Raw genomic sequence first — 14424 nt, 5'->3', positions numbered from 1 at the left:
GGACTTTGGGGGCTGGAAGGAACCCTAAGAACTCCAGATCCTCTTATGCCAACTGTGCACTGTTTATCTACCCTCCTGAAAGTCTGCATCTCACCTAGTCTCCCTCATTTTACAGATGAGGAAACAGAGGTCTAGGGAAGGGATGTGACTGTAGTAGGTCACAAAGGCAATGTCAAAGGCAGAGGTCCAAGTGCAGGGATCTTTCCATGACATATATCACCACTGATTACCAATCTCCTGGGGGAGGGGCTTGGGACTGTACCAGTTTTTTACTTTTCTGGTTTCTTCATCCAGTCTCATTTCTCTCCAGGGCTAGGGGAGAGGGGATGCAGGATGATACAAAAAGAAGACAGTGGGGGGAACCCAAGTTACTGGTTCTATCTACCATCTCTGTACCTGAGGCCCTTTCTGGGATCTTTCTACCTTTAAAGCAGGGCTCCTTACCGTTTTTGATCTCCTGGACTCCTTTGGCAGTATGGTAAAGTCTAGGGGCAACTTCTCAGGATACCCATATTCATAATGGAAGGAAAAGCTAAATTTTAGAGGTTAGTGAAAATGATATCATTTTTTCCCATCTAAGTTCATGGACTTCAGGTTAAAAATCCTTGTGTCTAAGAAAGACCCAGCTGCACAGGACAGGAGTGACTTCAGGTAGAGTACCTTGTAGGGGGTGATCATTCTGGGGGGCTCAAAATCATGCTCTTTTATTTTCTGCTAAATCCTGGAATGAGTGGGACACTTCCCCATCTAAATACTGCACATAGTTAGTCTTCACCTGCTGAAATCCTGCTCTTCCTTTAAAGTTCAACTTAAGTACACTTCCTTCCTGAGGCCTCCTCTGATCCCTTTCCTCACCCCTGTTGCAAATGGTCTTGCTGGGTGACTATTTTTGGTGCAAAGTGAGTTGCTCAGGATGACACAGCTAAGAAAGTGTCGGAACCTCCAAATATTTGTGGGCAGGGAGAGAGGGAACAAGATTGACTGGATAGAGATCTGGCCTCAAAGCCAGGAAGATTGTGGTGTAAGCCCTGTTTCTAACCCATATTGAGCAGGGCCAAATCACTTAACCTCTCAGTACTCCCAAGCACTTCTCTATAACTATGATCCTGAAGGGCAATTGTGGGTCTTTGTGGACAGAAGATCCCCACTACAAGCTGAGACCACAAAGACAAAAGTTTTTAGGGCATCATGTAGGCTCTGGACTTTCTTGTAAATTTCTCAGTTGTATGGAGAAATGAAAGGGTTCACTTTGGGGAATTGTTGTAGATCTTAAAGGGCAAAATTAAATGTGTGGAAAAGGAAAGTATTAGAAGCATGATCAAGCCACTGAGTCATAGAAAGGGGATGGAGGAGATTGGTCTGATTCCATGGAAAGTGGGATGGAGGAGACTGAAGTCAGCCTCATGACTCTACAGTCACCTACTTCATTCCAGCTCAGAGGAGGTTATACAATGGGGCTGAGTGTAACTGGTTTTGTGACAGGCGAGAAAGCAGAGGCAGTTTCAATAAAATGGTAACCACAGGAAGGGGCTCCATGCTGGACAAGCCCTCTCTCCTCTTCCCCTATACTTTTAAGTTCTGTCTCCCCCCATTAGAACACAAGCTCCTTATGAGCAGGGACAGTCTTTCTAACTGTATTTTTATTCCTAGTACTTGGCACCATACCTGGCATAAAGGAAGTGTTTAATAGATGTTTGTAAATGGAATCCCCAGAACTGAAGGCTACCTGTCAGACAAAGGATGGAGACTCTCAGGAGAACAGATAAGACCCATGATATAACCAGATCATCCTGAAAGTATTCCACTTAGGAGAAATTCTTTGCTTTCAGTTCTTGGTATAATCAGAATGTAATATTACCTCAATGATTTAAAAGTCTTTGAGTTCTTCTGGCTATTGGAGTGGGGGAATCCCATCCATCTTCTCATTCCAATTTATAGCCATGATCAACATGGCTCCTTTTAAGCTGCCCACAAACTCATGGAATTATGGGATTTCAGAGATATCTCAGCAGCCCTATAGTGCAATCCTCCCTGAACAGGTATCCCTTTTACATCATCACCAAAAAATGGTGCATCCAGTCTTACCTTGGATACATTCCCTTTTTTCAAAGGGTACATCATACATACTAATGAATTATTGTTACTTTGGCGACAAAGAATCACCCAAACGTGGATTTCTCATTGTTTGGATACATGGGAGGGGGTATGTACATGTGAGGAAGGGAACCCAAACTCCAGCATCGCTTTTCAAAAACAAAGCAAGAAATGCCTCTCACGGACAGGGAAAGGACTCAAGGGTCATTCTGGATAACCAGTTGGCAGGAAACTCTTTGGAGCCCCAAATGGCTGTGGGCTGAAGGTAGATGCTTAACAATCATGGACAGGTTGTAATCAATTTTAGAATCCTGCAAGTGAGTGAAGGAGGTGTGAAATGACCTTGGAACATGGCTGTGGGGGAGACTTTCTAAAGAATCAGTCCAGGTTCAAGGTCATCCCAGATGGGAGGAGATGGCAAACAAGGACAATGGTGCCATTGTCTTTCGGAGGCTGGTCTTGAAATGGACTGTCTATGTTGGCAGCTCCCAAAATACTAGACAGGTACTGAGGAGGTGCAGGGTCTTCACTGTGATCCTGGCTCCGATGAGAGGATTCCGGACTTGCGGGTCTTGGGAGGTGGAGGTGGTGGGCCCTTGGCTTCTCGACGGACAGGAAGAGGAGGTGCAATCTGAAAGAGCAGACACATAATGGGGCAGAGTTAAGAGACAAGGACTTTTCTTCCTTATTCCTAACCTAAGGTTAGTTATTTCTCTATTACATTTTGACAGGGCCAGACCAAACAGGTCATGGGCCTAATCTCACATAGCCACACACTATCCATATCAGTCATCTTCTTTGCCACGGGCCTGGCCCAGCTGTCATATGCATAACCTCTTCCCTCCTCCCCCATTTTTCACTTTTTGTTCTGGGAACATTAATAAAAAAATGTCTTCTCTAGAACCTTGTTTATGATCTTTGTGATTCCCCAGAGCACAACTCTCCTGATCACTCCCCTAGGGATGGTCTTGACTTTATTAGTTTATCCTCAGAGTTTGGAACTTAATAATTGCCTAATAAATGCTTTTTTTTCCATTCATTCATTCTTTACTATTAACCACTCAGAGCCCCAGACAATTCTCCAACATTGCAAGCTTCAACATAATTGCTGATCTATATCAGCAGAGAGAATTTCCCCACAAGGAGCTCCTCTACACCTATCAAGTCATGGGTCCTGACCCAGTCATCATCCCATCCTTGCCACCCTGTCTTGAAGAGACAATGGGTGACACAGGCTCCATTTTCAATGTGAGGATAAGGATGCTTGCTTTCCAGAAGTGAAAGAGGAACCAATCGAGTAGGATTGTCTGTCCTCAGAGTAGCCTGGAAAATTCCAAAACGGAGGATCATCAGCCCCGATCCTCTACCTCTGTTGAGTTCCTTTGGCCGCTGGTTTCGTAGGGTTTGCTCTTGGGAGGGGGAGGAGGTGGGACTGTCTTTGCACCAGGAGACATCAGTCCATCTACCTGCAATGTTGGTGAACCTGGAAAAGATGGGAATCAAAGGTCAAATACAGAGAAAAGCAAAATAGAGATTCCAGCCTTGGTGCTGGCATTCTGAAGGGTCTTTTTCATTCATCTCCATGAAAACTCCCAAGCTAGTACTTTGTTCTTTGCTGTTTGTTAAAATGGAACCTGAGCAGAGCTGGTCAATCAGAAGGCTCATGGTTTCAGACCCTTTTTTTAAGCAAGGTGATCTGGGCCAAGTCCTTTTAACTCTATGAAATTCAGTTTTCCCACCTGTAAAATGGGGATAATGATACCTAGCCTGCTTAAATTTATAATTTATAAATGTAATAAATTTATAATTATTCAAAATACAAATATATAAAATATAAATTAAATATATAATATATTAATAAATATATTAAATTAAATATATAATATAAATTAAATGTAAATATATTTACATATAATATAAAATCTAAATTATTTAATTTATAATAATTTATTAAATTTAGCTCAGCAGACAGTAAGTGCCTACTGTGTGCAGAGTACCATGCTAGGTATTGGGAGACTTAAAAACGATAGCATCTTGACCCTTGGAGAGTAGGGGCAGATGAAATAGACAGCCATGATAAAAAAATTAATACATGACGTGTAGATTGGGGACACATGAGACAAGTTTTATGAAAAGTTCTCAGAAGAGAAACATTGATAGCAGTTGGGGAGATTGAGAAAATTTTGTGGAGTCAGTGGCTCTTTAGTTGGAGTTTAAAGGAGAGGTAAAAGTTCAAGAGGGGAAAAGGTCAAGGGAGGGCATTCCAGGCAGAGGAAGCAATGTGAGTAAAAGCCTGGAGGTCGGACAACACAAGGCAATTGTCTATGGAGTACACAGAGAATGGAGATAGGAGAAAAGTCAGTCAAGGTAGGGTGAGGCATCAGCTTGGAGAGGATGGTCAGAGAAGCAATGCAAACTTCCTTGGGATGAGAAATACCCTAGAGGTCAGGACAGTACCAGGCATATAGCGGGGGCTTACTAAGCTCCTTGAGAGTAGGGACTGTTCCATTCTTTGTACTTGTATCCTCAGTCCTTAGCATAGCCCCCGATGCACAATAAGGGCTTAATAAATACTTGATTTATTGATAGTTGAATTACATTAAATTGAAGTAGGAAGACCCATGAGGGGGTTAGTGAAATAGTTAAGTAGGAGATTAATCAACCAATAGGCAGTGCTAGGTGGTACAGTAGATAGAGTATTGAAGCTGAGGTCAGGAAGACCTGAGTTCAGATCTGACCTCAGGCACTTTACTAGTTGTGTGACCTGGAGTAAGTCACTCAGCCTCAGTTTCCTCATCTGTAAAATGGAGCATTTCTGTCCAAATGCGGTACAAAAATAGAAACAGTAGGAATGGGATGAGTGGTACAGGTGAGAAAGTGTGTAGGGTTTGGTGAGTGACTGCAGAAGAGGAGAGGAGAGAGAGGATCCGTATTATCAAAGATTTAGGACTCAGAGGTCCTCAACTCCAATACCGTTATGTAGTGATGAGGAAGCAGAGACCAGAAAAAGGAAGTCATTTGCTCAAGATCATTCATGTAGTAAGTGGCAGAGCTAGGTCTCAAACCCAGGATTCGTGACTCCAAAATTTCTCCTGGATCTTACCTCTCCAAAAAGTCAAAGGTAACTTTGGCTTGAGTATCAAATGGCTAACAAAGTGTTTTATAACCTGATACGCTATATAAATGTAGGGTATTGTTGCTGGTACTATTATGTTTCCTTCTGAACCTGCTGCCAATGGTTCTAAGCAAGTTCAGAAGACCCAGATACAGCCCAGATCACTGGAGGCCTGGATGACTGTGTAATTCTGTCCCTAAGAGTTGAAAAGATGAAAGAGTGAAGAGAACTTACTTTGGGTTCTGGGTGTTTTCGGGGTCAGCGGCGGTGGGCTCAGGGGTATAGATGAAGGCAAGGGGGAGCCTTGGAACAAGGTCAGCCGACTGTCCACTAACTGGAGACTCTTGGGTCTTTGTACTTTGCTAGCAGGGCTCTAGGAGGAAAAAACAAGGCACAGAAGGAGCAACAGTGCCTCAATTTGGAGGCCAAATGGCTTTCCTTGCTTGAGCAGTTCCCTCTGGACAAGAGGGATGATGGAGAATGGTGGGAGTATCAAAGGCTGTCATCGCCCTAACCAAAGAATAAAATGGATTAGAGTCAGATAACGGCTAAGGACTTTGAAAGGTTCAGTGAACATCAACAGATATTCAGTGGACCCTTCACAGACCAAAGGAGTACAGATTTTGAACTAAAAGGGGTGTCAGAAACCACTGTACACATTGCACCCCCAACCCCTACCCATTTTACAGATGAGGAAATTGAGGCATACAGAGGTTAAAAACTTGCCCGAGGTCACACAGCTAGAGTGTCTGAGTCAGGATTTGAACTCAGGTCTTCCTGACTCCAGGTCTAGGTCTATGATGTAGGGTATAGTGAACTGAACTCATTTTAAGAATACCAGAGTTTAAATCTTGAACCCTAAGATACTTCTTAGCTCTGTGACTCCATGACTATCAGAGCCTCAGTTTCCTCATAAGGGAGCAGATTTGAGGACCTCTTAACATTACTTCTAGCTCTTATAACGATTCCATGATCCAGTGTTCTCTCCCATCTGCATCATTCAGATTCCCCTTTCCTCCCAGAAAGAGTTGGCTTTGAGAGACATAGACCAAAATGACCCATGATAAATAATGACAAAAATCTCTTACCTCCCCCATGAACCAAATTAAGAGAGGAAGACAGATAAAGTTTGGGGACCAAGTCATGGAGCAGGAATACAAAGGACCATAGGCTAAAGCACAGGTTCACTTGCTGACACCACAGGAAGAGAGCATGAGTTGGGGGATCTACCAAAAGCCTCCAGCTCTACTTCCCTGAGGATCTCTCCCAAGCTGCCAGTTGGTACACTTGGAAGTGAGCCATGGTCTGGGCTCTAACTGGCAGTCACAGCCACAGAGGCTCTATCCCTGACTCCAGAATTTGGCTCCTGCAGAGAAGTTGGGGCCATGCCCACTGTGACTTACCAGCAGATCAGCTTCTGGCTCTCTTTCTGCAATGACCTGAGACTTGCTAATGTTCCAGTCTTTCCGCTTAAACTTGCTTATCCGGTTATCGCCATCCTCTCTGAGGGATACATCTTCTACCTTGGCCCCTGACGATGCCCGCCGCTCTAGGAGGGGCTCCAGAATGGATCTGGCACCCAGGCAAAAGGACACAATCTCATTATTTATTCCTTTCCCCAAATCCCAGGCCACTCTCCTTGACGATCATAGACCTGAGGGAGGGACCCTGGAATGGATCTTTCATCCAAGGAATGACAATGTCTTGAGTATAGCAGATGCTTAATAAATGTCTGTTAATAACTACTATTAACTAATTAACTAAATTAATTTAATTGATTTAATTCAACCCCAAGTTGTCTTAAACTTTAAATATTTCATTCATGTGGAAGAAAAATACTCAGAAAAGGAATTAGCTAGATCTTATAGTAGATAGAGCATCAGCCCTGGAGTCAGGAGTTCTTGAATTCAAATCTGGCCTCAGACACTTATTAGCTGTGTGACCCTGGGCAAGTCACTTAATCCTGACTGTCTCCCCCCAAAAAATACTCCTAAAGGCCTGGGTTTTGATCCTGACTCTCCTCATCACTTGCTGTGGGTATCTTTGCTCATTTATAAAACAGGGATCATCAGCCTTGCCTTCCTTTACCTGGCAGGATTGTGGTAAGGCTCAGATGGGGAGAACGTATTCTTATCAGAAAATTACAGAGCACAAAAGAAACGTTAGGCATTTTTTTTACAACTGTTATTTGTTGCTTCTCTTAATTCTACCAAGGATCATTCTCACCTGAGAGAAAAGAAAAGAAAAATTCAGCAAAGGGCGCACAGCTTGGCATTTAATACCTAGGCCAGCTTCTTCCCCTCTCTTCCCCTCAGTTCTGTCAACCCAACAGGGCGGAGGAGGGCCCAGCTGCCCCTTGAAGTCCCCTTCTAGTTAGACATCCATGATCCAATGCCATGTGAAAGCTTTCTGAGACATTATCTCATTGATCCTTATAACCACCATATGAAAGGGTGTTATTATTATTCTGGTTTTATAGATAAGGAAACAGATTGAGAGGGGTTAGGTAACTTAGCTAGGAAGTGTCTGAAGCTGAATTTGAACACGGGGCTTCTTGATTTGGGTTCAATGCTCTATGCTTTCAGCTGTCACCAAAGAAGGACAATGCTATCTCTTGGCACTTCTACATATTTACTTACTGCTTCTCTGGGTGACCTTCATATTCCATTCCAAAAGATATACTTGAAGACTCTGATCTATATTCCTTTTCTTTAGTATCCCTCCCTAACTGACCTCCTAAGTCCCTATTTTTTTAAAGTAATTACTAAGTAGCAATTATTTCTCTTTTACCCAGGAACCCTGAGGGTCTTCCCTTCCCAGTTTAATTTTTTTTTTAATTAAAGAGGTCATCCCTTGAGTAACTACTTAAAGAAGACTATTCATTGAATGGGTATATCTCACTCAAAGTGAGAATGTGATAAGTCCTTAGCCTAAAAGGGCCAGGGTCTCCCATTGCATCCTGAGCCATCTCTAGTCCTCCTGATGAATATCTGGCCACTGACCCAGATGGCTCAGGAGAAGAAGGTGAGGCTGGTGACCTTGCACAGCCCTCCCTCACTCATATCAAAGTCAACTGCAAGTCATGTCATCCCCTTGATGTCATGGTCCTCTTTCAGAACAAAGGACAAACACAAAACAACTAAACCACAACAACTGAAGGACAGATGACACAATGGAAAGAGTTGGCATGTGCAGTCACCAGGGTCGAACCCTGGTTCTGCTCTCTGTGACTTTGGTTGCTGTTGCTGAGTCATTTTCAGTCATGTCCAACTCTTCGTGACCCCATTTGGGATTTTTTTGGCAAAGATACAGATGAGGAAACTGAGGCAAACAGGGTTAAGTGTCTTGCCCAGGGTCACAGAACTAGGAAGTGTCTGAGGCTGGATTTGAGTCTTAGACAAGAAAACCCCTAATGGGGTCACAAAGAGTTGGAAATGACTGAAACAACTGAACAACAACAACGTTATGTGCTAGGCACTGTGTCAAAGGGGATCCAAAATCAAAAGAAATCCTGCCCTCAAGGACCTTATATTCTTCTTGGAGGCTGCAACAAGGACACAGGGAAGCAGAAGGTCATTTTAGGGAGCAGAGAGCATCACAATGGCTTTCTGTAGAGCAGGGGAGCACAACCAGTGGCCAGTGAACTTGTTTTTAAGAAGATATTCTGACAGTTCTATTTCAGTGTAGTAGTGTCCCTCATAATCCTGCGTATTTAATTTTATGCATTTAAAGTCGTGAATCTGAGAATGGATCTGAAGGTTTCACCAGAATGCTCAAGGGTCTATAACACAAAAAGGTTAAGAATCCCTGACAAGGAGATTAAGGATGTGAGGAGGCAGGATACGGAGGGAGAGCTTTCTGGGCAGGGGGGACAGCAGCATGAAGGCAGGCAAGAGTTCTCCATAGAGGGAATGACAAATAGAACAGTTTGGCTGGAACCTAGAATCCTTGGAGGGATGTAATATGAAATAAGAGTGTTATGAATATTTTGTTTTTGTCTTTAAGTGAGAGGGAGGGGCATGGGAGGAAGAGAAAACAGATTTTTGTTAATTACAAAAAATTAAAGAAAAGAAATAGGCATGAAAAGGTAGGCAGACACAAGATTGCAAAAGGCTGCAGGTCGCAAGTTGGGGAGATTATATTTTATCCTACAGGCAATAGGGACCATTGAAACTTCCAGGGGAGGGAGTAACATCGTCAGATGTGTATCTTAGGAAGGTTCTTCATAATAATAAGATGTTACAGCACGAGTTGTTTTTTCATCAGAGGTGAGTGGCTGGGACTGATCTATTAACAATCTTTGTAACCAAAGGTTCAGTTTTTATACAAAGCAGCTACTCACCCATCTGATCCTGGCCTGGAGGGGGTGCTATCCGAGGAGGTGGAGGATGTGGACACCACTGAGGAAGCCACTGATGTGATGGACAATCTCCTCAGCGTGGAGGACATGATGTACGGCAGCACCACGGACCCCGTCCTGCTCTGCTTCCTCTCGGTCAAGGTGGGAGGCTGAGGGGCATAAGGAACAGCAGGTCCATGGGCACAGTCTGTGCCAGACCCGTCTCAGTGTCCAAGGTTAGACATACTCAGATTAATTTCCAGGAGGGACCAAAGAGAGGAAAAACAGAAGCAAACACATCCCTTCCATAGGAGAAAAACAAAACAAGGGTAAAGGACCAACAGCAAGAGCCTTGATCTAGAATTTCGATTCCAAAGGACTGATGGTGATGAACACGCTTCTTCCTCTTGGAAGAGAGGTGGGGGACTATAGGTGCAGAATGTTGCACACTCTACCACAAGTAGCTGATGTGTCATTTTGCTCTGCTTAACTGTTGTTCTATGTTAAAATTGGGGTTGTATGGTAGGACAGTTACTGGAAAGTGAGAGTGAGGTAAAAAAAAACATCAATGTGCATGTCTACGTGTGAATTTAATTATAGATATCTAAGTATGTGTATGTATATGTAAGTGTACACACATATACATGTGTATGTGTGTATATATGCATGTATGTATATATGCATATGTGCATATACATATATATGCCCATACAATGTACATTTAGATATGCACATATATTTATATGCACGTACAGGTTTGTACACATACACATCTGTATATACACATGCATATACATATATACATACATATACATATATGCATACATATGTGTGTATATGTGTGTGTATATATATGTGTGTGTATATATATGTACATGTACACACAAATAGGGCTCTCTCTATTCCGTGTGACCTTGGACAAGTCAATTCCTCTTTCTGGGACTGTTTCCTCATTTTTGCAAAATTAAAGCTTAGCCTAGAAGACCCAGAAGGTTCCATCTGATTCTAGATCTGGGATCCTGTGATCTCTCCACCCAAAGCAGAGAGGTGGAGAGCCTGAAGCACAGCCAGCCAGACATGGCTGAGCAACATTTGTTTTGCATTATCATTGAGAAATGACTGCAGCCTTAACAAAGGTGTTTAATAACAATTCTGACAAAAATTACAAGAGTAATGCTAGTAATGCTAGCATGTATATGGGGTGTTAAGGCATTTGAGCCTTACAACAATCCTGTAGGGTAGAGGATATTATTATCTTCATCTGAAGTAGAAGAAACTGAGGCAAAGCAGAGGCTGAATGACTTGCTCAGAGTCACAAAGTTAGTAAGCATCAGAGGTTGGATTTGAACACAGTTCTCCCTGACTTCAAGTTCAGCACTATCTACTATACTACCTATCTATCAAATACTTTTGATGATTGTCATTTTATAATATAGTCTGAGACCTAGCCCCAATTAATTTCTACCTTTCTTCATCATTTCCCTTGATATTCTACGTATTTACTTGCTATTGGTTAAAATACAGAAAAATAGAACAATGGAACAGACCAGACAAAGGGGGACAATAAAAAAACAAAAACAAAAAGAAGGGTACATAATAACCTAGTGTTCAATAAAACCAAAACCAGAAATTACTTAGGAAATGAGAATTGCTTATTTAATAAGATCTGTTGGGAAAATTGGAAAGCATGTCGTCAAGAACCAGGCTTAGACAAATCTTATGTCATGTTCCATAGCAAGTTCAAAATGGACATACTCTAAAATATGTGAGTTTATGATCATGTCATAAAAAATCGGGAAAGAAGCTGATAATTCAACTTTTAGAAGTAAGGGTAGGAGAGGTAAGAGAGATAGGAGGTCTTAAGATCCTAAGCATACAAGAGATGGAGGCAATTACAAAAAATAAAAGAGATTATCTTGATGGCATGAAATTGAAAAGATGACAAAAGATGGGTAGAGTTAATGTCAGAGGATCTGCACACTGATGCATTGTTGGTGGAGCTGTGAGACAGTACAAACATTTTGGAAAGCAATCTGGAATTATGTAAATAAAGTGACTAAAATGTCTATATCCCTTGATTCAGAGATTCTCCTGTTATTATCAATGAAAAAAAAGAAAGTCCTCACAAACACCAAATTATTTATAGCAGCACTTTTCATGATAGAAAAAAATCCCTGGAAATAAAGATGATACCCATGGATTGGAAAAGGGCAAACAAACCGTGGTGCATGAATGTAACAGAATATTATTGCATTGTAAAAAAAACATGAATAACAAAAGATGCGTGAAAAGATTTTTGATGCAGGAAAATTAGAAGAGCCAGAAAAATAATTATGCAAAATGTCAACAATGATGAAAATGGAAAATACAACAAAGCATTCGAAAAATTAATGTTGTGAAATTAGAAAGGACAAGATTGGCCCCAAAGAAGAGATATGAGAATATGCTACTCTCAACTCCTTTAAAGAGGTGGAAGAAGGGGAGGTGGGGCAATTCATGGGTGTGCAACATTGCATACTGATGCCCACTTTTTTTTCCTATGTATTGATCGGCATTACTGATTTTTTTTCTTCTTGTTTCTCTTTTTTAAGAGATGGAAGAGATATATGAGGAAATCTAGGCAGTGAACACAAAAGATATAAAAAAAATATTTCAAAAACAAAAAAGGTGTGAATAAAACACTAAATAAAAAGGGGAAATTAAGGGATTGGTATGAAGTTAGCCTAGAGAGCCTGGAGGTCAGATACAAAGATCGTCTTGTTCTCAGATCAAACTTACCAGAGTGATGACTCCATAGAGTTTCTCCACCTTCTCCCTGAGCTCCCGGAAACAGGTGCTCAGCCGATCATGTAAGGGCTTCAGCTGCTCTGTCAGCTTCTCCCCATGAATTCTGATCCCTTCTCCAAGTAGGGGCATCTGGAGAAGTGAACACAGGAGTGGGGAAGGGGACAGAATGCCACATGAAAGGATGAAACAGGGTCCCGTTCCTAATCACATACTCTACCAAAGGGTCATGGATGAAGAGCTAGAAAGACCTTCAGGGACCCAGTTCAGCCTCTTCATTTTACAAACAATGCAACTGAGGCAAAGAGTGGTAAAGTGATTTGTCCAGAGCCCACCACTAGTAAGTATCTGAGGCAAGATTTGAACTCAGGTCTGCTGCTTGGTTTCTCCTTCTCATTAAGATTTTGCTCTTTAACTATAGACAATTTTCTTCATGCCAGGGAAAAATGAACTAAAGGACTAGCACCTCTGGTGAGATTACATGAGACCATGGCTGTCTCAAAATAATAATTTAATAAAACTCGACAGTGCGTACAAATACACTGTTGCTGGGTCTAAAACATTGGCCAAGTGTCAATGGAGCTCCCAGGACTTCCTGACTCCAGGCTCTGTGCCCTTCATTTTTCCATTGACTAGTGGTTTCTAAAATCCAGTGAGGTCTCTGTGGTATGCCCAATGCTGGTCCACTAGATAGGAATGATTCCCTGCCCACCAGAAGTTATTCCTCTGGAGGACAGTAGTCTCTGGAGGCATACCTGTAAGGCAATCAGGCGTTTGAGCAGCTCAATCTTCTCCTGGTCCTCAGGGTGCTCCTGCTGGTACTTCTCCGTGAAAAACGCCTGGGGGAAGAGGACAGAGAAGAAGCAATTGTGAGATTCTCCCATCTGTAGATCACTCTACAGAGAGGGAGGAGGCCTATGAGTAAATGGGGAACAGTAAAAGTGCAGGCCCATTCCTGCATGAGAGTCAGGATTGTCAGGGATCATAGAATCATGGAATCTAGAGCTGAGAGGGACCCCAGATGACATCTGGTCAAACCCCTTATTTTAGATAGGGAAACTGAGGCCCAGGGTTATGAAGTAGTTCACTCAGTCATAATCAAATGATGGTCTTAAAATGCATGCTGGAAGGCCTGGGAGACCATGTGATCCAGCTCCCTCATTTTACAGATGGGGAAACGAAGGCCTATAGTGGTGAAATGACTTGCTCATGGTCACATATGCTTGCAAGGGACCTGGGAGACTTTGGAGACTTTGGTATATTCCCCTCATTTTATGGGAGCAGTCAGATGGCACAGTGGAGACAGCACTAAAGCTGGAGTCAAGAAGAACTGCCACACAGCCTCAAACACTTACTAGCTGTGTAACCCTGTCCAAGTCACTTGACCTCTGTTTGTCTCATTTTCCTCATCTGTAAAATGGGGATAATAATAGCCCCTACCTCCCAAGGCTGTTGTGAGATTAAATGAGATAATAAGTGTAAAGTGCTTAGTATAGAGCCTGGCACATAGTAGGTGCTATGTAAGTGTTAGTTATTAATTACTGTTATTACAGGGGAGGAAAGTGGATCACAGAGGGATGACCCCCTTGCCTAAGGTTAGCCAGGTATTAAATGACTGAGCTGGGAGTGCTCTTCACACCAGATAACACTGCCTGTTAATCTCCTTCCACAAAGCATGCTTTCTCTAGAAGCAGTCTGCCTACCCTTGGAGAGGCTGCATGGTTCACTGGAGAGAGTGCAGCCAGATTTGGAACAGGAGGACTTGGGTTTAAATCCATTGATGTCATCTGTCCTCTTTGAAAACAAAGGAGGAATAACAGCTGCTCTCCTACTTACTACCCATGTGACCTTGGGCAAGTCTTTAATCTCTATGGGATCATGGTTTCTCTTCTAAAAATAGGCATAAAATAAGTGCCCCAGTCACTTGTTGTGAGACCCAAATGAGACAATGCATGTCAATCACACTGCAAACCCCTAGGTTGTCAAAGAAATGTGAGTGGTTACTATGATTAGGGGCTTTAGAGACTTGGATCCTAGGCTCAGGGTCATGATGCCAACATTGTAGAAAATCTGCCTATGGCACCATATTTAA

General features: G+C 42.4%; 1 protein-coding gene across 1 annotated transcript in view; it reads right to left on the bottom strand.

Annotated features, from left to right (window-relative positions):
• Window positions 1-2170: 2170 nt before the first annotated feature.
• The window catches only part of DOCK5 (dedicator of cytokinesis 5), a 247758-nt gene continuing 235504 nt past the window's right edge, over window positions 2171-14424 (bottom strand). Inside the window, exons 46-52 of the mRNA XM_072636751.1 lie at window positions 13088-13171; window positions 12327-12464; window positions 9552-9718; window positions 6613-6781; window positions 5444-5582; window positions 3462-3577; window positions 2171-2725 (exon numbers count right to left, since the gene is read on the bottom strand). Of these exons, the coding sequence (XP_072492852.1) occupies window positions 2621-2725; window positions 3462-3577; window positions 5444-5582; window positions 6613-6781; window positions 9552-9718; window positions 12327-12464; window positions 13088-13171 (918 nt within the window). The 3' untranslated portion in view covers window positions 2171-2620. The remainder of the gene's footprint in view (window positions 2726-3461; window positions 3578-5443; window positions 5583-6612; window positions 6782-9551; window positions 9719-12326; window positions 12465-13087; window positions 13172-14424) is intronic.

This window comes from Notamacropus eugenii, chromosome 1 (assembly GCF_028372415.1).
Source record: "Notamacropus eugenii isolate mMacEug1 chromosome 1, mMacEug1.pri_v2, whole genome shotgun sequence".
NCBI classification, from domain to species: Eukaryota; Metazoa; Chordata; class Mammalia; order Diprotodontia; family Macropodidae; genus Notamacropus; species Notamacropus eugenii.
This window is presented reverse-complemented; position numbering and strand designations above follow the sequence as displayed.